This window comes from Ornithorhynchus anatinus, chromosome 8 (assembly GCF_004115215.2).
Source record: "Ornithorhynchus anatinus isolate Pmale09 chromosome 8, mOrnAna1.pri.v4, whole genome shotgun sequence".
Taxonomy (NCBI): Eukaryota; Metazoa; Chordata; class Mammalia; order Monotremata; family Ornithorhynchidae; genus Ornithorhynchus; species Ornithorhynchus anatinus.
The window spans coordinates 4,444,240-4,471,678 of NC_041735.1; the positions used below are offsets into that span (position 1 = coordinate 4,444,240).

At 47.1% G+C, this 27,439-nt stretch overlaps 2 protein-coding genes across 5 annotated transcripts in view; one reads left to right on the plus strand and one right to left on the minus strand.

The window, feature by feature from the left end:
• Window positions 1-330: 330 nt before the first annotated feature.
• C8H15orf65 (chromosome 8 C15orf65 homolog) lies at window positions 331-8,444 on the minus strand. The gene is made up of 2 exons (XM_007669253.2): window positions 8,353-8,444; window positions 331-1,718 (listed from the first exon to the last, which is right to left on the minus strand). Exons 1-2 carry the CDS (start codon window positions 8,412-8,414, stop codon window positions 1,385-1,387), a joined length of 396 nt encoding a protein of 131 aa, XP_007667443.2. The 5' UTR covers window positions 8,415-8,444; the 3' UTR covers window positions 331-1,384.
• Window positions 8,445-8,640: 196 nt separating this feature from the next.
• CCPG1 (cell cycle progression 1) overlaps window positions 8,641-27,439 on the plus strand; it is a 39,271-nt gene continuing 20,472 nt past the window's right edge. For 2 of the 4 annotated variants that reach the window (XM_039912850.1, XM_029070740.2), the window contains exon 1: window positions 26,704-26,774. In XM_039912850.1, coding sequence (XP_039768784.1) covers window positions 26,715-26,774 — 60 coding nt within the window. In that variant the 5' untranslated portion in view covers window positions 26,704-26,714. Of the gene's footprint in view, window positions 8,780-14,938; window positions 15,028-26,703; window positions 26,775-27,439 lie in introns of those variants that run through there. The other 2 variants (XM_007669257.4, XM_029070739.2) reach the window with 2 other exon arrangements.

The following is a 27,439-nucleotide window of genomic DNA, read 5'->3' on the forward strand; positions in this document are numbered from 1 at the left end:
TGTGTGCGGAGAACACATCAGAGAGCACAGTGCCCTGCACATAGTAAGCGCTCAATAAATACTATCGAATCTACCATCTCTGTTATATTGTACTCTCCCAAGCGCTTAGTACAGTGCTCTGCACAAAGTAAGCGCTCCGTAAATACCAGTGATTGATCACCAGGGATGCAATGACTTAGCTTAACAAATACTATTCACAAACAAATGCCATTAGCAAGTTAATATAAATGAATGTTAGAGATCTAGCCGAAATCCCAGCTGCAACTTTTGATTGGTTTAGTTATTGAAGAAAAACTTGAACACCAAGCATCGACTCACAGTGTGCTAATGTAAAATTTGATATTTTATTATTTATACACGTCGCTTTTCTACTGCTTTTTGGTATGTGGCCCAGGAAGGAAACTGCATTTTCAACTCTGTCCAACAAAAAGGATGGGCTTGTCTTTAAAAGTCACTCCAAAAACTATTAGCCAAACTCCCAATTCATTCTTTTCAGTCCCATAGAAAAGGGAGGGTTTCCCTGAAATGACTAATCCGTTACATACGGATGTGAATTCAATCCCTTTAGACATTCAGACATCCCGCAACAACAAAACTTGGTTTTAAACCTTTTAGAGTAAACGAGCAAAGTCTCGTACATTTTTTTAGTTAGATATTCTTTTGGTGTCTTCTCAGAGATCTAGAAAAGTTCAGTGAATAAGAACGGACCCCGCCACGCTGAAATTGGGAATCAAAATGTGGACATTGGGGAATCTTTCAAGGTTCATTTGAGAAAGAAAAATGTCCCAGCAGAGGATAGAATGGAAACCACTGGTTAAGGTAGAGGCTAATGTTGTTATAAGAATCGTAAAAGGAAGGTTCAAGAATAATTTAACCCGGAGAATCACTGTTCAGAACCAGCGTGATCACCACGATAAGGTCATCTAGAAATGGGTCCTTGAGCAGAGACCTGCAGTTTTGCCACTGACGAGGTGATTTTGACCTCTCATTTATTCCATCTGTAAAATGGGGATAATACTCATTGTCACCTACTCTCCCGGGCTTATGTGAGAAGAAAACTTCGGTGTCTGCGTGGAGAGGGAAATCTGGGGTATTTATTTACGAAATGTCTTCGAGGAGGAAACCAGTTTTTGCCACTTCAGTTGTTCTTGACAAGATTTTAATTTGGGGGCACTGTCAATTTCAAACATTTGGAAAAAACTCCATTCTCTCTAAGATCTGTCCTTTCCATCTGGCTCTTCTAGAAACTCGGTTCTTCAGACGTTTATTTTCTTTTTTTCCCCGTCTGTCCCCGGCGTGGTCCGAAGATTTTGGACACTGCTGAAAATGCCAGTTTCCCAGGCCGAAGACGATTTCAAAAGGCCCCGGCCGAAGACATTTGATTTCATAAAGTGTGTTGAAAATTTGCGACGTCACAGACCCTGCCTTTATCGATTTCGGTATTTAGGGAGTTATCCTGGAACATTCCAGCGGCTCTAAGAACCTTTGAAAAACTCTGATCCTTCGGAAAGTATTTGCGGGGAAGACATTCGGCCGTTGGGGTCAATCCGCCGTAATCACTCGAGGTTGTTTTATACATGATCGTTTGGGGTTTCGATAGTGAGGATGAGGTGTGGAGATTCTCTGGGGCCAACATGCAGGAAAACACCGGATTGCCTGGGTTAAAACAGGTTCTACCGATTGGTGCGGGCTCAGTATCTCCTGAGAACAGTTCTCTCCTGAGAGGAAGAACAAGGTATATATAATTTATAATTTTTGTTTTTTAAGGAACGTAACATAATTTAAATCTCTTTCTCTTCACACAATCAACACTTTTTTTATCATGAGAGAGGGGAAATTATAATTTTCCCATGTAATTAGAATGATCTGAAAGAAAGAATTTTTTCCATCCTTTATATATAATAATAATAATGTTGGTATTTGTTAAGCGCTTACGATGTGCCGAGCACCGTTCTAAGCGCTGGGGTAGACACAGGGGAATCAGGTCGTCCCACGTGGGGCTCACAGTCTTAATCCCCATTTTACAGTTGAGGTAACTGAGGCCCAGAGAAGTAAAGTGACTTGCCCAAAGTCACCCAGCTGACATGTGGCCGAGCAGGGATTCGAACCCATGACCTCTGACTCCAAAGCCCGGGCTCTTTCCACTGTAAGTCCGTCAAAGGGCAGGGACTGTCTCTGTTGCCGATCTGTCCATTCCAAGCGCTTAGTCCAGGGCTCTGCACATAGTAAGCGCTCAATAAATACTATTGAATGAAAATACTATTGAATGAATGAACGTTTCATCACTGAATTGAACCCACTGATAACTCAGTTTTAGTTCAGTTATTTTGATCAGAGATGATTTTTTCTGTGTAAAATGAAATTAGCAGAGGATTAGAAGGGAGGAAGTAGAAGGAGCGCTGGCCTGGGAGTCAGAAGACTTGGGTTTTTTTGTGGGGTTTTTTAATGGCATTTGTTAAGCGCTTACTATGTGCCAGGCACTGTTCTAAGCGCTGGGGTAGACACAAGCTAATCAGGTTGGACACAGTCTCGGTCCCACACGGGGTTCCCGGTTTTAATCCCCACTTTACAGATGAGGTCACTGAGACACAGAGAAGTGAAGTGATTTGCCCCAGGTCACGCTGCAGACAAGGGACGGAGCTGGGAATAGAAGCCAGCTGCCATACTTTATAATAATGTTGGTATTTGTTAGGCGCTCACTATGTGCCGAGCACTGTTCTAAGCGCCGGGGTAGATACAGGGTAATCGGGTCGTCCCACGTGAGGCTCACACTCTTCATCCCCATTTGACAGATGAGGTCACTGAGGCACCGAGAAGTGAAGTGACTTGCCCGAAGTCACACAGCTGACAGGTGGCGGAGCCGGGATTAGAACCCACGACCTCTGACTCCCAAGCCCGGGCTCTTTCCGCTTAGCCACGCTGCTTCTATGTGCTGAGCACTGTTCTAAGCGCTGGAGTAGATACAGGGTAATCAGGTCATCCCACGTGAGGCTCACACTCTTCATCCCCATTTGACAGATGAGGTCGCTGAGGCACCGAGAAGTGAAGTGACTTGCCCAAGGTCACACAGCTGACAGGTGGCGGAGCCGGGATTAGAACCCATGACCTCTGACTCCTAAGCCCGGGCTCTTTCCACTGAGCCACGCTGCTTCTCAAGTACTTCTTTTCTAGTACTTCTAATATACCTTCCAAGGTCAGGAGGCAGCATGGCCTACTGGAGAGAGCACAGGCCTGGGAGTCGGAAGGACCTGGGTTCAAATTCCAACTCTGCTCCTTGTCTGCTGGGCGACCTCGGGCAGGTCACTTAACTTCTCCGTGGCCGAGTTGCCTCATCTGTAAAATGGGGATTAAGACTGTGAGCCTCACGTGGGACCACCTGATGACCCTGTATCTCCCCCAGCGCTTAGAACAGTGCTCGGCACATAGTAAGCGCTTAACAAATACCAACATTATTATTATTAATAAAATGGGGATTAAGACCGCGAGCCCCATGTGGGACGGGGACTGGGTCCAACCTGATAAGCTTGTACCTACCCCAGCGCTTAATTCATTCGTTCATTCATTCGGTCGTATTTATTGAGCGCTTACTGTGTGCAGAGCACTGTACTGAGCGCTTGGAATGGACAGTTTGGCAGCAGATAGAGACAATCCCTGCCCAACGACGGGCTCACGGTCTAAACGGGGGGAGGCAGACAGCAAAACAACCTGGTATGTAGTAAATGCTTAACAAATCCGATGAAAAAGGAGCATACGGGCAGTTTTAAGTTGAAGTGAAAGAGAAGCTTCTCTGTGACTCAGTTCCCTCATCAGCAAAATAATAGTAATGTTGGTATTTGTTAAGCGCTTACTAGGTGCCGAGCACTGTTCTAAGCGCTGGGGTAGACACAGGGGAATCAGGTTGTCCCACGTGGGGCTCTCAGTCTTCATCCCCATTTTACAGATGAGGTCACTGAGGCACCGAGAAGTGAAGTGACTTGCCCAAAGTCTCACAGCTGAAAAGTGGCCGAGCCAAAATTCGAACCCATGACCTCTTTCCACTGAGCCACGCTGCTTCTCTAAAATGCGGATTCAACACCCTTGCTCCCTCCTATTTAGAACGTGAACCGCATGTGGGACCTGGTTATCTTCTATCTATCCCAGTGCTTAGTACAGAGAAGCAGCGTGGCTCCGTGGACGGAGCCCGGGCTTGGGAGTCACAGGTCATGGGTTCGAATCCCAGCTCTGCCATTTGTCAGCTGTGTGACTGTGGGCAAGTCACTTCACTTCTCTGTGCCTCAGTTCCCTCATCTGTAAAATGGGGATGAAGACTGTGAGCCTCACGTGGGACGACCTCATTCCCCTGTCTCTACCCCAGCGCTTCGAACAGTGCTCTGCCCGTAGTAAGCGCTTAACAAATACCAACATTATTATTATTACAGTGCTTGGCACCCAACTAAGCCACTTATATCCAATTCCAAAACAGATGGTTGTTTCCATCTCATTCTTAAAAACTGTATACTCTCTCCCCTTTACCAGCAAGAGTTTGTCCCCTGCAACTAATTTACACCTCCCCGTTGCGATTTAAATCCACCTCCTCTTACTCTGCTCTCTTTGGAGTTGGAGCACAGAGAGTCTCTTCCTTTCTCTTCTTTGACTTCCCTTTTCTTCCTAAAATGGAATTCCAGACTCTACTCAGTGGCTTAGTGGAAAGAGCCCGGGCTTGGGAGTCAGAGGACGTGAGTTCGAATCCCAGCTCCGATTCCTGTCTGCTGTGTGACCTTGGGCAAACCACTTAACTTCTCTGGGCCTCAGTTCCCTCATCGATAAAATGGGGATGATGACTGTGAGCCCCACGTGGGACAACCTGATTACCTTGTATCTCCCCCAGCGCTTAGAAAGGTGCTTGGCACATAGTAAACGCTTAACAAACACCATAATAATTATTATTTTTTCTCATCACAACCCACAGTCTCAGCCCTGGCGATGCCCTATGGGTTGGCAGGAATGCCTGCAGAGCCTGTTCTTTGTTTTTTTTTTTCCAAAGAAGCAGCAGTGGAAAGAGCCCGGGCCTGGGAGTCAGCGATCATGGGTTCGAATCCCGGCTCTGCCGCTTGTCAGCTGTGTGACTGTGGGCAAGTCCCTTCACTTCCCTGGGCCTCCGTTCCCTCATCTGGAAAATGGGGATTAAGACTGTGAGCCCCACGTGGGACAACCCGATGACCCTGTATCTCCCCAAGCTCTTAGAACAGTGCTCTGCACATAGTAAGCGCTTAACAAAAACCAACATTATCATCTCTGGATTTCCTGGTGCCTTCACACATTTATTTGGTTTTTGCCACTTTCACAGAATTCTCTCCCCGCTTCCCACTCGCCAAAACACACGCACACACACTCAGAAAGTAACAGGGCCGGGCCAGAGAGGCAGTGTAGCCGAGGGGAAAGAACACAGGACTGCGAGTCGGGAGGCCTGGATTTTAATCCTGGCTCCGCCATTTGACCGCTGGGTAAGATACTTTCATGCTCTGTGCCTCAGCTTCCTCATCTGTCGAAAGGGAATTAAATACCTGTTCTGTGAGGCTCGATGGCCCCAGGGGCTGAGTCTGATCGCCCTGTATTATAATAATAATGGTATTTAAGTGCTTACCGCGTGCCAGGCGCTGTACTAGAAGCCGCGTGGCTCCGTGGAAAGAGCCCGGGCTTGGGAGTCAGAGGTCATGGGTTCGAATTCCGGCTCTGCCACTTGTCAGCTGTGTGGCTGTGGGCAAGTCACTTCACTTCTCTGGGCCCCAGTTCCCTCACTTGTAAAATGGGGATTAACTGTGAGCCTCATGTGGGACAACCTGATTCCCCTGTGCCTACCCCAGCGCTTAGAACAGTGCTCTGCACATACTAAGCACTTAACAAATGCCAACATTATTATTATTATTATTATTATTAGAATCGGCATGGCGTAGTGGATAGAGCACGGGCCTGGGAGTCAGAAGGTCATGGGTTTTATTAATTCTGGGTCCGCCATTTGTCTGCTGTGTGACCTTGGGCAAGTCACTTCGCTTGTCTGGGCTTCAGTTCCCTCATCTGTAAAATAGGGGTTGAGAGTGTGAGCCCCACGTGGAACAGGGGGCTTCCAACCCGATTTGCTTGTATCCACCCCAGCGCTTAGTACAGAGCCTGGCACATAGTAATTGCTTAACAAATACCATCATTAGTATTATTACTGAGCGCTGGGAAGCAGCAGGGCCTAGTGGAAAGAGCCTGGGCTTGGGAGTCAGAGGTCATGGGTTCTAATCCCGGCTCCACCACTTGTCAGCTGGGTGACTTTGGGCAAGTCACTTCACTTCCCTGGGCCTCAGTGACCTCATCTGGAAAATGGGGATGAGGACTGTGAGCCCCACGTGGGACACCCTGATCACCTTGCCTCCCCTCCCCGGCGCTGAGAACAGTGCTTGACACAGAGTAAGCGCCTAACGAATGCCGACATTATTATTATTATTTTATGCATTCCAAGAGCTTCGTCCAGTGCTCTGCGCATAGTAATTGCTCAACAAATGAACAGAGGAGCGCTTAAGAGACACAGTCATTCATTCAATAGTATTTCTTGAGCGCTTCCTATGTGCAGAGCACTGTACTAAGCGCTTGGAATGGACAGTTCGGCAACAGAGAGCATCCCTGCCCAATGACGGGCCCACAGTCTAATCGGTCATCATCGTAGGAGCAAATGGGGGTCGGAAGCCACGTGGGGCTGTGGGTCTCCCAGCGCTGAGCACAATGCTATTTTTATTTTTATTACCCTCTTTATTTTGTTAATGAGATGTCCATCCCCTCGATTCTATTTATTGCTATTGTTTTTGTCCGTCCGTCTCCCCCAGTTAGACTGTAAGCCCGTCAATGGGCAGGGACTGTCTCTATCTGTGGCCTGTTTGTCCATTCCAAGCGCTTCGTACATTCATTCATTCATTCATTCAATAGTATTTATTGAGCGCTTACGATGTGCAGAGCACTGGACTAAGCGCTTGGAATGAACAAATCGGTAACAGAGATTGAGAAGCAGCGTGGCTCAGTGGAAAGAGCCCGGGCTTGGGAGTCAGAGGTCATGGGTTCAAATCCCTGCCCTGCCACTAGTCAGCTGTGTGACTGTGGGCAAGTCACTTCACTTCTCTGGGCCTCACTTGCCTCAACTGTAAAATGGGGATGAAGACTGTGAGTCTCTCGTGGGGCAAACTGATGACCCTGTATCTCCCCCAGCACTTAGAACAGTGCTCTGCACATAGTAAGGGCTTAACAAATACCAACATTATTATTATAGAGACAGTCCCTGCCCTCTGACGGTCTTACGGTCTAATCGGGGGAGACGGACAGACAAGAACAATGGCAATAAATAGAATCAAGGGGAAGAACATCTCATTAAAACAATAGCCAATAGTACAGTGCTCTTGCACCTAGGAAGCGCTCAATAGATACTACTGAATTCATTCATTCAATAGTATTTCTTGAGCGCTTCCTATGTGCAGAGCACTGGACTAAGCGCTTGGAATGGACAAATAGGTAACAGCTAGAGACAGTCCCTGCCCTTGGATGGGCTTACGGTCTCATCGGGGGAGACGGACGGACAAGAACCATAGCAATAAATAGAATCGAGGGGAAGAACATCTCATTAAAACAATAGCAAATAAATATCCATTCATTCATTCAATAGTATTTCTTGAGCGCTTCCTATGTGCAGAGCACTGGACTAAGCGCTTGGAATGGACAAATGGGTAACAGCTAGAGACAGTCCCTGCCCTCGGATGGGCTTACGGTCTCAACGGGGGAGACGGACGGACAAGAACCAGAGAAGCAGCGTGGCTCACTGGAAAGAGCACGGGCTTTGGGGTCAGAGGTCATGGGTTCGAACCCCGGCTCTACCACTTGTCAGCTGTGTGACTTTGGGCAAGTCACTTAACTTCTCGGTGCCTCAGTTCCCTCATCTGTAAAATGGGGATTAAGACTGTGAGCCCCACGTGGGACAACCTGATTCCCCTGTGTCTACCCCAGCGCTTAGAACGGTGCTCGGCACATAGTAAGCGCTTAACAAATACCAACATTATTATTATTAAGAACCATAAGCAATAAATAGAATCGAGGGGAAGAACATCTCATTAAAACAATAGCAAATAAATATCCATTCATTCATTCAATAGTATTTCTTGAGCGCATCCTATGTGCAGAGCAGTGGACTAAGCGCTTGGAATGGCCAAATGGGTAACAGCTAGAGACAGTCCCTGCCCTTTGCCGGGCTTACGGTCTCATCGTAAACAAAAACAATAGCAATAAATGGGATCAAGAATGAATCGAATGACTAGGAGGCCCCCGGGCATGACAGTCCCCTCCACTGGCCTGGCGCTCTGTCCCTCGCTGTCCCCCAGAGCATCCCTCGGCCGCCCGGTCCCCGACTCCATCCCGGACCACGCTGGCCTCCGTTTCCATGGCAACCGCCCCCCCCCCCCCCCGGAGTGCCCGGATGTTGTGATGGCGCCGCGCAGAGGGCCGGCCGGGCCCCCCTGACTTCCGGCGGGCGCCGCGGTGCCCTCTGGGCGTTGTAGTTCCCGCCTCGGGGGGTTTCGTCGGCCAGGGGCGGCGGCGGAACTACAAGTCCCGGCAGGCCGCGCGGGCGCCGCCCCGTCGCCTCAACAGCCGCCGCGGAGGAGGGAGGAGGCCGGGCGGCCCGCCGTCGTCGTCGGTGAGGAGAAGTGAGGAGAAAGGAGGGCGGAGGACTGAAGGCGAGGCTGCCGCCGCCTCGGCCAGGCGGCCGCGGCTCCTTGAGGTAGGCCCGGCTCCCGCCTCACCACCCTCCCCCCCCTCCTCCTCGCCCCCCCGGCCAGAGGCCCCCGCGCCCCAGCGCTTAGGGCAATGTCTGCCACACCGCTTCAATAACACCCCGCTTATTAGCAGTGTTGTTTTTACTGGGAGGGGACGGCCGGGCCTCGGCCACCTCATCTGCAAAATGGGCATCGACAGCCCCGTATGGGGCAGGGACAGGAGTCGGCACCATTCCATCTCAGCGCTTAGGGCAGTGCTTGGCCCACCGTGAGCGCTTAGCTGATGCTCCCGTGATTACTATTGGGAGGTGAGGGCCGGGCCTCAGTGACCCCATCTGCAAAATGGGCATCGACAGCCCCATATGGGTCAGGGGCAGTGTCCAGCACGATTGGCTCCTTGTCCATCCCAACGCTTAGGGCAGTGTTTGGCACACCGTGAGCGCTTAGCTGATGCTCCCATGATTATTATTGGGAGGTGAGGGCCGGGCCTCAGTGACCTCATCTGCAAAATGGGCATCGGCAGCCGTATGGGAGTGTCCACAATTAGCTCCTGTCCATCTCAGCGCTTAGGGCAGTGCTTGGCACACCGTGAGCGCTTAGCTGATGCTCCCATGATTATTATTGGGAGGTGAGGGCCGGGCCTCAGTGACCCCATCTGGAAAATGGGCATCGACAGCCCCATATGGGTCAGGGGCAGTGTCCAGCACGATTGGCTCCTTGTCCATCCCAGCGCTTAGGGCAGTGCTTGGCACACTGTGAGCGCTTAACTGATACTCCCATGATTATCATTATTTTTAGTAGGCCAGGGCTGGGCCTCAGTGACCTCATCTGGATAATGGGGATCGAGACGGAGAGCCCATATGGAACAGGGGCAGTGTCCAGCAGGATTGAATCGTGTCCCTCCCAGCGCTTAGGACGGTGTCTGGCACACCGTAATTGCTTAACTAATGCCCCAATAACTGTTATTGTTATTATTATTGGGAGGTGAGGGCTGGGCCTCAGTGACCTCATCTGGAAAATGGGGATGGAGAGCCCATTTTCCCAGCACGATTGGTTCCTGTCCCTCGCAGCGTTTAGGACAGTGCCTGGCACACGGTGAACACTTAACAAATACCCCAACTATTGGCTCGTGTCCCTCCCAGCGTTTAGGACAGTGCCTGGCACACAGCGAGCGCTTAACAATACCCCAATTATTATTATTATTATTATTATTGGGACGTAAGAGCTGGGCCTCAGTGACTTCATCCGGAAAATGGGGATCGAGACCTAGAGTCCCATATGGGATAAGGACTGTGTCCACTGCGATTGGCTCCTGTCCACCCCAGCGCTTAGGACAGTGCCTGGCACACAGTAAGCACCTAAAAAATACCCCAGTTACTATTCTTATTGTGAGGTGAGGTCTGGGCCTCAGTGACCTCATCTGGAAAATGGGGATCAAGACCGAGAGCCCCATATGGGAGACAGGGACCATGTCCAGCGCGATTGGATCGTGTCCACCCCAGCGCTTAGGACAGCACCTGGCACGTAGTAAGCACTTAAAAAACACCCCAGCTATTATTATTATTATGAAGAAAGGTCTGGGCCTCGGTGACCTCATCTGGAAAATGGGGGTGAAGACCCAGAGCCCCATAGGGGACAAGGATGGTGTCCAGCCCGATTTGCTCGTATCCAGCCCAGCGCTCAGGACAGTGCTTGGCACACAGCGCTGAACAGACACCCCAGTTCTTCTTCTTAGGAGGTTAAAGGTGGCGAGGCTGCCCCGGTCCATATGGCACCGTGTCTGCCACGCCACCTCGCCCGCCCGTTTTGCCGGCCGCAGCTCCAACCTTTTCGAAAGCTCCTTTTGTTTTTGTTTTTATGGCAGTAGTTAAGCGAATCCCTGCGTGCCGGGCTCTGGAGTAAGCGTCGGGACAGATAACAAGGTAATCGGGTTGGACGCAGCTCGGGGTTTTAATCCTCATTTTGCAGATGAGGTTTTGGTACACCCCGGCCTGCCGCTGCCGGATCTACCTCCTGCCCGGTGCGGCTGGCAGGCCGCAGAATTTCAGGGCGCCGTGGGGTGTTTACTGCTCTTAACCTCCTTCCCTCTCCTTTCTTTTTATTGTACTTATGAATAATAATAATGGCATCTGTTAAGCGCTTATTATGCCAAGCACTCTTCTATGCGCTGGGGGGATACAAGGTGATGAGGTTGTCCCACGTGGGGCTCACAGTCTGAATCCCCATTTGACAGATGGGGTAACTGAGGCACAGAGAAGTGAAACGCCTTGCCCAAAGTCCCACAGCTGACCAGTGGCGGAGTCGGGATTGGAACCCATGATCTCTGAATCCCAAGCCCGGGTTCTTTCCGCTGGACCTCGCTGCTTCTCTGAGCAACGCTTAGTACAGTGCCTGGCACATAGTAGGCCCTTAACCAATGCCATTATTGTTACTATTGCCCCCTTTTCTTTTATGGTACTTGTTAAGTGCTTAGTACAGTGCCCAGCACTTAGTGTAGTGCCTGGCACATAGTAGGTCCTTAACAAATGCCACTGTTATTAGTTTCCCCCTTTTCTTTTTATGGCATTTGTTGAGCGCTCAGTACAATGCCTGGCACGTGGTAAGCGCTTAACAAACGCCTTTATTATTATTATAAGAATTATTATTACGTGCCAGGCACCGTATTAAACCCTCGGGTAGATCCAGGCTAATGAGATCGGACACAGTCCGTGTCAGCCAGTCGGTGAATTGCATTTGAGCCCTTACCATGTGCAGAGCCCTGTAGTAAACGCTTAGGAGAGCGCAGTATAAACAGACACATTCCCCGCCCACACGGGGCTCCCAGCCTTAATCCCCATTTTGCAGACGAGGTAACTGAGGTGCAGGGAAGTGAAGCGCCTCCGCCCAAGGCCACAGAGCAGGCGAGTGGCGGGGTAGGGAACCCAGGCTCTACCTACCAGGCCACACCGCTTCTCCCTTCACCTTTCCAGTCCTTTACTCTCCCTCTCGCTTAATTCCCCCACTTCGTCCCAGAGTTTGCCGCGCTTGAGCCCTAAAAGTCACCCTCGGCACCCCCCTCCTCTCTCTCTCTGCGTTCACGAGAACCCGTCCAGTTCTCACAAGTTGGACGAACCTGGGTGTTTGAACGAACAAAACTGATTTAGTCGCCGTTTTGACTTGGAGGTGGAAATTGAGAAGGGTCACCACCAAAGGAGAAGAACCATTAACGTTGGCTTTTGATCCAGTTGTGACAAGGGCGTAAAAGATTCCTGTTGGTTGGGCCTCCAAGACGCTGAGAAGATGCAAGGCACCGTCTCCTCCGGGGCCTTGTTTTATCGGAATCCCTTCATTTTAATTAGGATTCAAAGTAAAGAGCAGCGCTCGATTTGTTGTCAAGAATTGGAAATAGTTGATTAATTGGAATGGAAGAGGGTTTGCCGGATGGGGCTACTGAAAAGACCCCCCTAGGCGTGGCGAGGCTTGAAGTGAGGACGACATTTGGCTGAAATATTTGCTGATCCTTTGGCTCGTGTTGTCAGCATTGGAGAGCAGAAGCGACCTGCCGAAAAGTGCCGCCCCTTAACGGGTACCTGTTTAATAGGAAGTTTTTGGGAGGTTGAAATGTAATTTTTCAATTACCAAGGCAACCCAATCCTAGTTTTCTATGGATGCTCCAAACAACTGCTATTTGGCATTGAAATTAGGCAGTATTTACCCTTAAAGCGGTGGTTTTTTTTCATCCAGTCATGTTTATTGAATGCTTACTGTGTGGAAAGCGCTGCACTAAGCGCTAGGGAGGGTCCGGTATAACGATAAGCAGACACATTCCCTGCCCACTGCGAGTGTACAGTCTAGAGGCTATTTCAGTAGTTCTGACAGTCATCCTGGCCCCGGAAATGAGAAGCTACTTACAAGAAATCCAGTCTGAAGTAAAGCAAACACACAAAATCTGTTAGAGGTTTTTCTTTGCACACAAAGATGTCCCCAGTGAATTATTTGAAAGGGGAATTGCACTGGCCTCTGGTGGGATTAAAGGATCAGCGTTTAGTGCTGAGCTGTTGGAAGGAAACCCTTGAAAAAAAAATAAGAGGAAGTAGCAGATATTGTTATTTTACAGTGTCAACACTGCCCCGTGTAAACCAAGAGCTTCTGCGGAGATATCGGAGTGACATAGTCACTTTCAAAGGAAGTGCAATATTGTTTACCTCCATCCCATGAGCAGAAAATGCTGAAATGGAAAGTAAGCAAGGCAGTTTTAGCTCCACAGAAGAAAATGCTTTGTCCTCCTGCTCTAGTTATCCTTTGTGAGTCCACATCCACACATATATAATGGAGACTGAAACCTCTATAGAAATGAAAGATTTCTTCAGCTTGAAATTGGAACCACTGAAACCGCCATCTCTTCTGTCTCATCACTGGTCTATTTTACGAAAGCAGTGAAGGCACACCCGTGATACGTTTATTTCTTTTTCTTTCCCCCTCGGTGCCCTGTTTTTCTTTCATATAATTGTGTAAGCTTGTGTATGAAAGAAACGGACTCCTTTCACTTGATTTGACCCAAGTGAATTCAAAAGCAATGATGGTTTATTTTGAATTCCCGAATCGCTGTTTTCCAAAGTCATTTCTCACGAAGGTAAAAATTTGATCACTTTTTCTCGCAATCTTCCCTTGAATTATCTGGGGGATTTTGGGTCATGGCTGAACCTCACTGTTGATCGAACCTGGGGCCCTCACTTCCTGTAGGCCACTGTCAAATTTCCGAATTGGTCAACGGGATAATTTGCTGCTTACTGTCAGGATTTTCTGTGAGGTTTGGCGTCGTATCCAGTTTGGGGAAGAATTTTGTAATAACAGGTCAGTGGCATTTCAAGCCATGCAGATAGTAGGTGGATTACTGTGGCCTGTTACTGCTTATTCAGAAACTCCGTAAACAGTCTCAGATCAGAAAATGCAGACTCATCTAGCAGTGGAGAATTTTTGGGTGTTCACTCATTCATTCGGTCGTATTTATTGAGCGTTTACTGTGTGCAGAGAACTGTACTAAGCGCTTGGAAAGTACAGTTCAGCAATAAAGAGAGACAATCCCTGCCCACAATGGGCTGACACTCTAGAAGGGGGAAGACAGACATCAAAACAAGTGAACAGGCGTCCATAGCATCAATATAATAAATAAAATTATAGATGTATACACACATCAAAACAAGTAAACAGTTATTAATATAAATAGGATTATAGATAGGTACATATACACAATGCTGGGGGGGGGGGGAAGGGGAGCTTGAGAAAAAGGGGGGCTGTTGAGTGTTGAGTCCCAGACTTGAGGTATGAGAAAAGAACATATTTTCTACCTCTTAACAATTGCTGTTTTTTCAAATGGTATTTGTTAAGCACTTATTATGTGTCGAGGACTAGTCCGAGCGCCGGAATAGATACAGGTTTATCGTGTTGGACTCAGTCCCCGTCTCGCAAGGGACTCACAGTCTACATTGGAGGGAGCAGGATTTAATCCCCATTTTATAGGTGAGGTAATCGAGCCACAGAGAAGTTAAGTGACTTGCCCAAGGTCACACAGCAAGTACGTGGTGGAATCAAGATGAGAACCCGGGTCCTCCAACTCCCAGGCCTACACTCTTTCCACTAGGCCATTCTACTTCTCATGCTTCACAGTTGTATTAATAAAATAATAGTGTTGGTGTTTGTTAAGCACTTACCATGTGCAGAGCACTGTTCTAAGCGCTGGAGTAGTAGATACAGGGTAATCGGGTTGTCCCACGTGAGGCTCACAGTTAATCCCCATTTTACAGATGAGGTAACTGAGGCCAGAGAAGTGAAGTGACTTGCCCATAGTCACATAGCTGACAAGTGGCAGAGCTGGGATTCGAACCCATGACCGCTGATTCCCAAGCCCGCGCTCTTTCCACTGAGCCCCGCTGCTTCTCTGTATTCCTGAGAGAAACAAAAATGGTTAATTTCAAATCCTCTGGCCTCCTCCTGGGAAACCTTATAGACTCTTAGCTGCCAAACTGAGGCCCCAATGAATGATTTTTATTAACGGATGAAAACGTTTTGAAGCATCAGAGGTGGCATCACTAACTTGTTCCGATGCTCTTCCGTCAAAGCCTTAGGTTGGAATGGTGGGTAAATCTAAAGGAAACTCTTTAGGCATCTCCGAAGATGGAAAATGTATAAAACCGAGTGGAAATCGCTTGAGTTTTGAAATTCATTCTCTGTGTAAAGATCTCCTGAATTTTAAGAGACCAAAAAAAGAGAAAAGGTTAGTGAAATGTTTGTCCTCACAATTTTGTCTTTCTGAAGTGCCTGCTGAAAAGTTCCGGGGGGAAAGAAAAGACATTCACCACAGAAGTTATTTTTGTCTGCTTTCTTGTGTAGTTTATGTAGAGAATGTGAACTGCACATTCAACACATAAATTTTGTTGGCTGCTAAAGTGGTCATTAAATCATATTTTGGGAAAAAATGCAGCTCATCGGTTCTCTGTCGTATGGGTGAGGTCCACTTGATTTCTTGGTACAGTTTGAGAATTTTCAAGGCTGAGGGAAATGTGATTGGCTTCTTCCCAGCTGTTGCTTCAGCACTCTCCTCAGCAGAACCTGAAATTCTATTTTTCTTTTTCAGCCCTGCCTGAGAAGGTCTAGAGAGAATAATAATAATATTCTTTCTAAGCGCTGACTTTGGGCCCAGCGTCATTCTAAACACAGGGTTCGATACAAGTTAATCAGGTCTGACACAGTCCCTGTCCCAAGGGGACTCACACATGGTGTGGTGGCTAGAGCCCGGAGCTGGGAGTCAGAAGGTCGTGGGTTCTAATCCCGGCTCCACCACTCTGTGACCTTGGGCAAGTCACTTCTCTGTGCCTCAGTGACCTCATCTGTAAAATGGGGATTTAGACTGTGACCTCTACATGGGACAGGGCCTACGTCCAACCGTATTTGCTTGTCTCCCCACCCCCCAGCGCTTAGGACAGCACCTGGCACATAGTAACCGCTTAACAGCATCAGGGAGAACAGGCATTGACCAGGTTGACCAGTGCTACTAGTACTTTGGGTCATTCGATCTCTTCCTCCGAGTGGAGTCCATTAGCTACCTTCGGGATGCTCTTAATAATAATAATTATTATTATTATTATAAGAGAAGCAGCGTGGCTCAGTGGAAAGAGCACGGGCTGGGGAGTCAGAGGTCATGGGTTCAAATCCTGGCTCTGCCACTTGTCAGCTGGGTGTCTTTGGGCAAGTCACTTCACTTCTCTGTGCCTCAGTGACCTCTTCTGGAAAATGGGGATGAAGACTGTGAGCCCCACGTGGGACAACCTGATCACCTTGTATCCCCCCAGCGCTGAGAACAGTGGTTTGCACATAGTAAGCGCTTGACAAATGCCAATAATTGCGGTGTGTGTTAAGTGCTTACTGTGTGCCAGGCACTGTACTAAACGCTGGTTTAGTGGGCTTAATGTGGGCCTCCTGAGCCAGGAAGCTCTCAGAATTAGATTCCTCCCCCCTGGAACTCTGCCAAAGGGCCCCTCCCAGGGCCGCATCATTTATTTTGCCTCAAGTGGAAGCAGAAGTTATTTTTTTTCATAAAAGCGTCTCTCAAGGCATTGTAGCATTATAGAATTGAAACTTTTCAAGGTGGTGTGCCTTCCAGAGCTAGTCCTAGCTCAGAGTAAATTTGCTAAGCAGGAAGAACGATTAAGGAGGAGGTAAACTTGAGGGGCTTCAAGGTGGGGGCTGAACAGATGTCATCCTGGCCAAAGAGGGAGTGCAAATAGACATAAAAAATGGAGTACGTTCTTGAAACAATAATAGCTCTCCTTCCCCAGGGGTGAAGCAAACTAAAGTGACTTCTCACTTCTCCAGGATTATTAATTGTATTTCTTGAGCACTCATTGTGTGCAAAGCACTGTACTAAGCCCTTGGGAGTGACACTGTATCACCTAATACGATTCCAAATACATACAGAGAAGCAGCACGGCTCAGTGGAAAGAGCCCGGGCTTGGGAGTCAGAGGTCATGAGTTCGAATGCCGCCTCTGCCGCTTGTCAGCTGTGTGACTGTGGGCAAGTCACTTCACTTCTCTGTGCCTCAGTTACCTCATTTGTAAAATGGGGATTAACTGTGAGCCTCACATGGGACAAGCTGATGACCCTGTATCTACCCCAGTGCTTAGAACAGTGCTCTGCACATAGTAAGCGCTTAACATATACCAGCATCATCATCATTATTATTATTTCCTGCCCACAGTGAGCTCACAGTCTTGAAGTGGGAGAAGATATCAGATGAGATCAAAATATCGGGGAAAGGCAGAGTTAGCAGGTAAACTAGGAGCATACAGGAAGAGGAGAGAGATGAAGCCACAGTACAGTGAAGCGGTGTGGCCTGATGGAAGGAACCCTGGCCTGGGAGTCAGAGGACCTGGGTTCTAATCCCAGCTCTGCCCCTTGTCTGGTGTGTAACCTTGGGCAGGTCACTTAAACTACTCTGGGCCACGGTTCCCTCATCTATAAAATGGGGATTGAGCCCTGTGTGGGACAGGGACTGTGTCCAACCCGATCTTACATCTATCCTAGTGCTCAATACAGTGCCTTCCACTGGTAAGTGCTTAACAAGTACCAATCAAAGAAAAAATACAGTTGTCTTTCCCTACTTGAGCACCGTGTGGGTCAGGAATCATTTTAAATAGGATAGTTTGTATTTATCCCAGTGCTTCGCTCCAGGTAAGTGCCAATAAACATCAGTACGTACTGCAGCAGCTCCGCTCCTCTCCAGAGGGCTTGTTGTGCTGGAAGGGGGAAAGGGCAGAGCAGGCATCGGGCGTCACCATTGACATTTCCAGACTTGAGAAAGTTAAGATTTGGACGATTGTGAGAATTTCTCTGGAGGAGTGAGCCAGAGCAAATATACAGTTCCAGATGGCGGTATTTGTTGAGCACTTACTGTATGCAAAGCACTGTACTAAGCACGTGGAAGAGTAATAATAATAAAAAATGTTGGTATTTGTTAAGCACTATGTGCAGAGCACTGTTCTAAGCGCTGGGGGGATACGAAGTGGTCAGGTTGTCCCATGTGGGGCTCACAGTCTTCATCCCCATTTTGCAGATGAGGTAACTGAGGCCCAGAGAAGTGAAGTGACTTGCCCACAGTCACCCAGCTGACAAGTGGCAGAGCCGGGATTCGAACCCATGACCTCTGACTCCCAAGCCCGGGCTCTTTCCGCTGAGCCCAACAGAGTTGGTAGACGTGTTCCCTCTCCGCAAGAAGTTTAGCATCTACAGGATGTCCTTTAATAATATCATTCATTGTGTCAGCTATAGTGTAAGCTCCTTGTGGGCAGGAAATATATATATATATAAATGTATATATATATATATAAATAATGTGTGTGTGTGTGTGTATATATATATGCATTTTTTTGATCATTTTTAAGCAGTTGATACAGTGCATTGCACCAAGAAGGGTGCTTTGTACATATAATTTCACAGGGGAAACGGACCCCTGTGAAACAACTGTGTGTGTGTGAGAGAGAGGCAGAGAGAAAGAAAGAGAAAAAGAGAGAAAGAAAAAAGAAAGAAGGAAAGAGAGATGGGTAGGTAGCAGCAGTGAGTGGACATGTTAGCAAGAGGTGTGTTTCCCAATTTGAAGGATGTTACTCAATAAAAGGGTACTCACCAGTACCTCAAAATTGTGTGGAGCAATTGCATATTGACTCAGAATTCTTTGCAAAAAAAGCCTGCTTTCCGGATTAAAGGCTTTTAACTTAGCTATTCTTCGTGGGACTGACTATTTTGATGCCTCTCTGTCCTGGTTATCTGAGGAAATAAAGTACATCTGTACACACAGTAAATGAAAAAAAGTTCAGGGTAGTGAAGGGTGTTGAGTGTACTATGTGGAAACATCTTACAAAGGAACGCTTTAGCTAATAATTGAAAATTAATTTTCTTCACACTAACATCACTCAGTTATTTGAACTTCCTATTAATATTTAATTTAGTTTTCATTCAATAGTATTTATTGAGCACTTACTATGTGCAGAGCACTGTACTAAGGGCTTGGAATGGACAACTGGGCAACAGATAGAGACAATCCCTGCCCATTGATGGGCTTACAGGCAGGTCAACGGGCTTACAGTCTAGTCGACGGTCTTACAGTCTAGTCGACGGGCTTACAGCCTCGTTTTCAGTCTTGCCTTCCGCCATTGTTGAGAAAAAGAAGGAAGTTCACATATATAGCAGAGTAGTAGCGTATGCTTTCCCACTCCTCAGAATCCTTGAGTGGTAGTCCATTCCTCTTTACATCAAACAGTAATTTATCACCTTTTAGGGGATCTCGCTCTCTACTCTCAGCTCTCTCTCTCTTCCCCTTACTTATCCTTACTCCTTTCCCACTACAACACAACCCTCTCCCTCTTGCTTATGCCCCCCCTTGCTTGCTATCCCCCCCACCCCCCAACCTTCCACATCTAGCAGACCACTACTCTGCCCATCTCCAAAGCCTTTGGAAGAGTGCCTGACATAGTAAGCACTCAGCAAACACTGTTATTGTTATTATTTTAAAGTCACATCTCCAGGAGGTCTTCCTTGATTAGCCTTCACATTGTATTTACCCCAGCTTGACCTAATGGATAGAGCATAGGCCTGGGAGTCCGAGGGACCTGGGTTCTTATCCTGGCTCCGCCACTTGCCTGCTGTGTGACCTTGGGCAAATCACATCTCTTTGCCTCAGTTCCCTCATCTCTAAAAAGGAGGATTAAGACTGTGAACCCTATGTGGGACAGGGACTGTGTCCAACCTGATTATCTTCTCTGTAGCTCAGTGCTTAGAGCAGTGCCTGGCGCATAGCAAGCACTTAAGTCCCACAATTACAGTTATTACTATTCCTGCCACTTCAACACATTCAAAATCATCTATTCAGTTGAGTCCTTATCCTCTAACCACTTTGGGTACTCACCCCACCCACACTGCCCATGGCATTGATGTTCATATTTTTAAACTCTGTCGTTTCACCCAACCTGTAATTTTATTTGAGGGTCAGTCTCCCCTGCTGGATTGTAAACTCCTCGAGGGCAGAGCCCAGGCCTGCAAACTCTGTTGTACAAGCTCATAGGACAGTGCTCTGCACAGAGTAAGCACTCAGTATTAAATAGTATTAAATACGATGGATTAGTTGGTTTGAAGTTCCCGTTATCAGTGAGGCTTGGAATGTATTCGAGTGGAAGCTTCTTGTTGGCAGGGAACATGCCTTATGTTTCTCTTCAGAGGTGTTAGACACTCTAATATTAAGAATGTTGATATTTTTCTCTTAAAAGTAAATTTTATATTTGTAATTGCAGACTCGTTGGAATTTTAAGCAGTCACCAAAACGTTTATACAGCCCCATTGTATCTTACAGTGCCAATCCATCAATAATCAATAGTATTAGTCGAGCACCTACTCTGGGCAGAAGACTTATGAAAGGCTCAATCCATGGTAATTGTATGAATGCTGTCCTGTATGCTCGAGACTGAAAAATGGGGGAAGAACATTTTTCCTGATGTAGAGAAGTCCTTTAAAGCTGCATAAAATGGGGCAAATAATTCTTTTAATGTTCATTGCCTTAATATATTTTATGCCACAGGACATAATTATCTGCTTGGTTGGATCATGTTAGCTGTATAAAAAGCCAGCGTGACAAGTTAGGTGATGTAATTAGTTGATTGCCGTGTAGCTGAAGGCAAATACATGATTTCACTCATTGTTTGACAGATGAAAATGATCCCTGAGCTTATTCAATACGCAACAGGTTAAACTTCCCTTCTCGCCCCCAGTTTCCTGCAGCTAACATACTTATGCCTGCAAATCGATTCTGTAGTCTCAAAAATGGTGACTAAAAATGATGTGAATGTTGCCTATCCCACCTCCAGAACTGAATCTCCTTCCTTGTTGCGTGAAAAATCATCTGCTCCAAGATGTATTCTGTTCACCTCAGTTCTTTAAAAGACTGAGATACTCCGAAGATTCTTAGAAGATACTTCTGGGAGACTTTTCTCCTATCTCCTTGGGTGAAAAAGTCAATCAGTTGTTTTCTTGGAGCACTTACTGTGTGCAGAGCATTGTAGTAAGTGTTTGGGAGAGTACAGTATAATAGAAACACATTCCTTGCCTTACAGTGAGCTTACAGTCTATAGGCTTTCCCGAAGGTGGGCTCAAAAATGGGATGGAAGTTTTCCAAGCCAAAGAGAAAACAGGGATCAGGAGGCACAGAATCACATAATTCTTGAGGTAATATTGGTATTTGTGAAGCACTTACTTTGCACTGTACTAAAAGCTAGGATAGATAGATATAAGGTACTTGGGTTGGACAAAATCCATGTCCCACATGGAGCTCGCACTCTTAACCCCCATTTTACAGATGAAGTAAGTGAGGCATAGAGAAGTGAAGTGACTTACCCGAGGTCACACAACAGACACTTGGAACCAGGATCAGAATCCAGGTCCTCTGACTCCCAGGCCTGTGCTCTATTCACTAGCCCACACTGCTTAGCCAAAGAGGATGTGTTTGTATACACACATAAATGCACTTGTACATGTTTATATATGGGTAGATTTACCCTTTTTTGAAAAAAGTATTTGTTAAGCACTTACTGGGTGCCAGGCACTGTACTGAGTGCTAGGATAGACACAAGGTACTCGAGTTGGATACCGTCCATGTCCTACACGGGGCTCACAGTCTTAATCCCCATTTTACAGATGAAGTAACTGAGGCCCAGAGATTTAAGTGACTTGCCTGAGGTCTCACAGTCCGAGTGGGGGCACCTGGATTAGAACCCAAGTCCTTTTGACTTCCAGGCCCGTGCTGTAGCCACTAGGCCAGGCAGCAGTAGGTTTCTCTTTTGCAACTGGAGAAGCTGGGAAGCCCATCACAGGATCCAAGTGGAGCACTTTAGTAACACCCCCAAAGAGTCTGAATTCCTGGTAAATTCCTGTGGAGCGTCTTGTCTTTCCCCTCCTCACCCCCACCCACCAACCATCATCTGGCAGCTGCTAGCCCCATCATCTCCTGAACTTGTTGAGTAAATCGTGACAATCCAGGAGTGAATGCCCATGGCCGAGGAGAGCCCTTAACCTTGAAGGTGGGGTGCCGGATGAGAGACACCCAAGGCGGATCTCTAGGAGGGGAGAGAACTCTTGTGGCACTTAATAACCTTTAGAACAAGCGGGAAGCATAACAAAGAAAGGGCTGCTTGGGCAGAGCGAGTGGTCAGTTTTGCCCGGCAAGTGGTTTCAAGTTCTAGGCCTGCAGCACTCTCCTCAGGTAACTCCTGAATTTCACTTGGGCCAACTGGACGCAAGTATTTTTCATTCTTTCATTCAGTCGTATTTATTGAGCGCTTACTGGGTGCAGAATGTTTTCCCCTCTAGGCAGTCCTCCTTTAAAGCCGGACTTTGTTTTCCCATTCTTGTGGCTCGGAATCGTAATAGTAATTGGTATGAGTGCTAAGCCGTGGAGTAGATACGAGATAACCAGGTCTGACACAGTCTCCATTCCCTGCTCCAAGGGGGAGGGTATTTAATCCCCATTTTGCAGATGAGGAAACTGAGTCACAGTGAATTTAAATGACATGCCCAAGGTCACACACAGGGATGAGAACCCAATTTTCCCGACTCCCAGCCCTATACTCTTTCCTCCAGGCATTTTTCAAGCTCTCTATTCATTCATTCAGTCAGTCTTACTGTGTGCTAAGAGCTTGGGAGAATACAATATAACAATAAAGAGACATATTCCATGCCCTCAGTGGGATATCCAAGCGTTTAGTGCAGTGCTCTGCACCTAGTAAGCGCTCTATAAATACGATTGAATGAATATGCAAAAAGGAGAAATTTTAATAATGGACATTGTCTTAAGGCAGCATTTGTTGGTTTCCTTTCATGGGAGCATCCTGATTTGAAAATTCGACCCATTTAATCTTTGAAAGTTCATGAGTTTGATTGTTAGTGGCCTTGGTGCCTGAATGGCCTGGGCGTTCTGCTTTCCATCAGTAGTACGTTATGGGTGGGGAACGTGTCTGCCAACTCTGTTGTATGGTACTCTCCCGAGCGCTTAGTACAGTGCTCTGCACACAGCGCTTCACTCTAGGCTTCAAGGCTCTCCATCACCTTGCCCCTTCCTACCTCTCCTCCCTTCTCTCTTTCTACCGCCCACCCCGCACGCTCCGCTCCTCTGCCGCCCACCTCCTCGCCGTCCCTCGGTCTCGCCTATCCCGCCGTCGACCCCCGGGTCACGTCCTCCCGCGGTCCCGGAACGCCCTCCCTCCTCACCTCCGCCAAACTGATTCTCTTTCCCTCTTCAAAACCTTACTTAAAAATCACCTCCTCCGAGAGGCGTTCCCAGACTGAGCTCCTCTTCCCCCTCTACTCCCTCTGCCATCCCCCCTTTACCTCTCCGCAGCTAAAGCCTCATTTTCCCCTTTTCCCTCTGCTCCTCCACCTCTCCCTTCCCATCCCCACAGCACCGTACTCGTCCGCTCAACTGTATATATTTTCGTTACCCTATTTATTTTGTTAATGAATTGTACATCGCCTCGATTCTATTTAGTTGCCATTGTTTTTACGAGATGTTCTTCCTCTTGACGCTCTTTAGTGCCATCGTTCTCGTCTGTCCGTCTCCCCCGATTAGACCGTAAGCCCGTCAAACGGCAGGGACTGTCTCTATCTGTTGCCGACTTGTTCATCCCAAGCGCTTAGTACAGTGCTCTGCACATAGTAAGCGCTCAATAAATACTATTGAATGAAATAAATACTATTGAATGAGCGCTCAATTAAATGCCATTGATAGTAATGACAGAGCACCTACTGAAAGCAGAGCACTGTAGTAGTAATAATAATAATAATGTTGGTATTTGTTAAGCGCTTACTATGTGCAGAGCACTGTTCTAAGCGCTGGGGTAGATACAGGGTCATCAGGTCATCCCACGTGGGGCTCACAGTCTTCATCCCCATTTTACAGATGAGGTCACTGAGGCCCAGAGAAGTAAAGTGACTTGCCCATGGTCACACAGCTGACAGGTGGCAGAGCCGGGATTCGAACCCATGACTTCCGACTCCCAAGCCCAGCATTTAGGAGAGGGCAAGTGAGCAGGAGGCTTGGACTCTCTCCACTCTGTTCAACATAAGCCGTGACGCCATTAAAAAAAAAAATCACTGACAGAATGCTTTGGCTGTTGTTAAGTATGGAAGGATAAAATAGTCAAATGTAAGTTAGAGAGAATATACCCAAAGAATAAGGGTAAATATTGGGGGAGGGCAATCTGGAGAGGTGGAGAAGCAGCATGGCCTAGTGGAAAGAGCATGGACCTGGGAGTCCAAGGGACCTGGGTTCAAATCCCAGCTCTGCCACTTACCTGCGTACTACTAAGTCTTGGAAAAGCACAGTATAACAGAGTTGGTTGACATGTTCCTTGCCCATAAGGAAATTCCTATCAAAGTGGCCAAGCTCCTCAACCTTTTGAATGCTTTCAAGAACTTTCTGGCGCTCTTGAAGAACAGTGAATCTTTAAAAAAAAAAAAAATTGTCGATGTATTTTCAGAATTTCCCTGCAAATTCATTATTTAGTGATTCAGTGGCAAAATACATCTTTCTGGGACAAAACGGTCATCTGTTAGACATTCTAGAGTTTATCTTTCTCTTTAAATCTTGTCTGCTGTGACATCCTGCCTTATTGAGGAGACAAGTATAAACCAAGTTGGGTTATTAGATCTCAGAAGAGCTGAACGATGTCCATTCTGCCAGATCCTGCCGGGAGTGGCAGTTTGAAAATGTAATCTATACTGATATAAATATCCCACAAAAATGCTATAAAGGAAGAGTGGATTGTTTTCACATTTTTCTGGGAGACCTAGAGGCTCTAACTTTAATGTTGAATGGTGATTTAAAAAAAGGCTGGAAATTCTATCCCATAAGTCTTGTGATCTTAAGTGTAACCTTGAACCCTTACCGTTAGCTTACATTTACTTCCCTTAAATCAGTTCTCTCAGAACAAAGCGAGAGCCAGCCCCACTCCAGGTTGGTTAGCTTGGTCCCGGTGAAATAGAAAAATGACGTGAAAGTTAATGTGGGGAGTCTTGATCGGCAGCAGGTAGCTTTGCTAAGAAACCAGTCCACCTGATCAGTAGTGCTTATTGAGCCCTTACTGTGTTCGGAGCATTGTATTAAATGCTCGGGAGAGTATATCCTCTTAGGATCTGGATTCTAATCCCAGCCCTGCCACTTATCTGCTGTGTGACTTCAGACACACCTACTTCCCTCCTGCTAAGAATGTTGGTATTGGTTAAGCGCTTACTATGTGCCGAGCACTGTTCTAAGCGCTGGGGTAGATGCAGGTTGTCCCACGTGAGGCTCATGGTCTTCATCCCCATTTTACAGGCGAGGTAACCGAGAAACCCAGCCCACACACCTGGCTTCTCTAATGCTGACGTTCTCCCCGTACCTCCGTCTCTTTCACCCACGTTCTGTCTCTGGCCTGGAACGCCCTCCCTCCTCAAATCCGACGATGACTCTCCCCCACCTTCAAAGCCATATCGAAAGCACATCTTCCAGAGGCCTTCCCTGACTAAGCCCCCCTTTCCTCTTCTTCCACTCCCTCCTGCGTCACCCTGACTTGCTGCCTTTATTCAACCCCTTAGCAGCCCCACATCACTTATGTACATATCTGTAATTATTTATATTTTCAGTATTCCCCCTCTAGACTATAAGCTCGATGTGGGCAGGGAATGTGTCTGTTATATTGTTATATTGTTCTCTACCAAGTGCTTAGGACAATTCTTTGCACTCTGTAAGCACTCACTAAATACGATTGACTGACCAGTCACATCTTCTCTTCACCAGTATCTTCTTCTGTAAAATGGGGATTAAGACCGCGAGCCCCATACGAGACAAGGATTGGGTCCAATTTGAATAGTTTGCATCTACCCCAATACTTAGTATGGGGTCCAGCACATAGTAAGTGCTTAACAAATACCTTTTAAAGAAAAAAAGTTGGTCAATTCCTGCTCCCAGGGAGTTTCCAGTCTAGCGGACGTGTTCCTGTGTTCCTAATTTGGCCACTTGTCGTTTTCTGTTTCAGCTGTTGGAGGTGTAAAATGATGGTTGATTTTTGTTTTAACAATCCTCATTCATTAGCTCTTCTCTTTTATCAGAAACTGTCTTTCCTTTGCCTATCGATGAAAAGCCTACGCTTTTATTATCAGAGTTAATGTAAGAAATTCATTTTGGTTCTTTGCCCCCCGTTGGATCTTCCGTTTTAGCCTGAACATAGGCTCTGGGCATTACCTCAGCCCACCTGCTCATTTGAAACTCCTGTTGGTTAACAATAGCTTTTGGCATGTTTAGACTGGGCCGTATTTAAAAGGCAGGCTAGATGGAGCCCATTTTAAATGGGCTACCCTGCAGTGAGAATTATCCCTCAAAATGGGGGATCGGAACTCACAATTTAGTTTCCTGTTTCCTTGGTCAAGTTTCTCTGACATCCATCTGTTAATCTACAGTCAGAGTGATGAATAATTCGTTACACTGTAGCGTTGAGTTGTTCATACTCAGCATTTCAGCTTGAGAAAGTGGGTGTTTGTGGTATGTGATGTTTTCCTCCCCAAGCTCAGTTTCTTCCTCCCTCCGTTTTGATGTACATATTGGGTAGGCTTCAAGTTTCCTTGCCTTTATCAGAGAGTAACGATGTGAGCATTTGCAAAAACTAGTCTCAAGCTCCACTTTTTCCCCTTCATCCGTTGAGTGTGTCTGTGTTCAGGATACGTAACAAAACTTTAAGAAATTTTAGTGCTATTCTTTTTTTGAGGAGGGTTGGGGGAGATGGTGTGTGTGTATGTGTGTGTGTGTGAGAGAGAGAGAGAGAGAAGAAGAAGACTTCTTAAAATGTGTTCTGCAAGCTAACAAGTTCACTTACTTTATAGATCCTGGAAAAATGTCTGAAAATTCCAGTGACAGTGATTCATCTTGTGGCTGGACTGTCATCAATCATGAGGTATGTTGTATAAGAGAATTATATGTTCAAGCAACAAAACACGCGTCCTATTTCTGTGAATTATTGTGATATTATGTGCCCACTCAGGAACCCCGATTTGCATCCTTTGTGAATAAGTGGCTCGAGCCATTGGTCATTTGGCTTTAAAGCACTCTCCCTCCTTTTTACCCACTCCAATCTTCTGTTCCTCTCGAGCTTAATGTACTCATTGAGCCTCATTTTCTCTTCTCTCTCTCTTTCTCTCCCTCTCCCACTGCAGACCTCTTGCTTGCATTCTACCCTTGTCCGGAACTCCCTTTTGCTTCGTAGCCCACAATCGTCAGTGCCCTTCTGAGATCACCTCTCCTGGAAGCCTTCCCCGAGTGTAAACTCCAAGGCCTCAGTGCACCATCTAAATGCAGCACTGTGGGCAGAGGGAGAACCATCCCTCTATTTATGCGCGGCCCTCTGAGTGCCATACTCACCCCCTACCCCTCGGGCCAACATGGGTCTTTTTTTCTCCTAAAAAGCGGCCCAGTTTGGGCATGTAATGCTGCCCCGGGCTAGAGCAAAACACTTAACAGTAGACTTCCTGGAGTTATTGCCCAGCTCTGCTAGGGACTTACTTTATCCCTGGGCAAATTTCTTCTGCTGTATTTGTGTTTCTCTAACTGTAAAACTGGGAA

Coding starts and splice junctions, on each gene's coding strand:
- C8H15orf65 (XM_007669253.2), bottom strand. CDS start 8,414: ATGGAGTCGGGGACCGGGCGGCCGAGGGATGCTCTGGGGGACAGCGAG. Junction 1,719..8,352: donor AGCGAGGGACAGAGCGCCAG/GCCAGTGGAGGG, acceptor TCTTCCTCTCAG/GAGAGAACTGTTCTCAGGAG.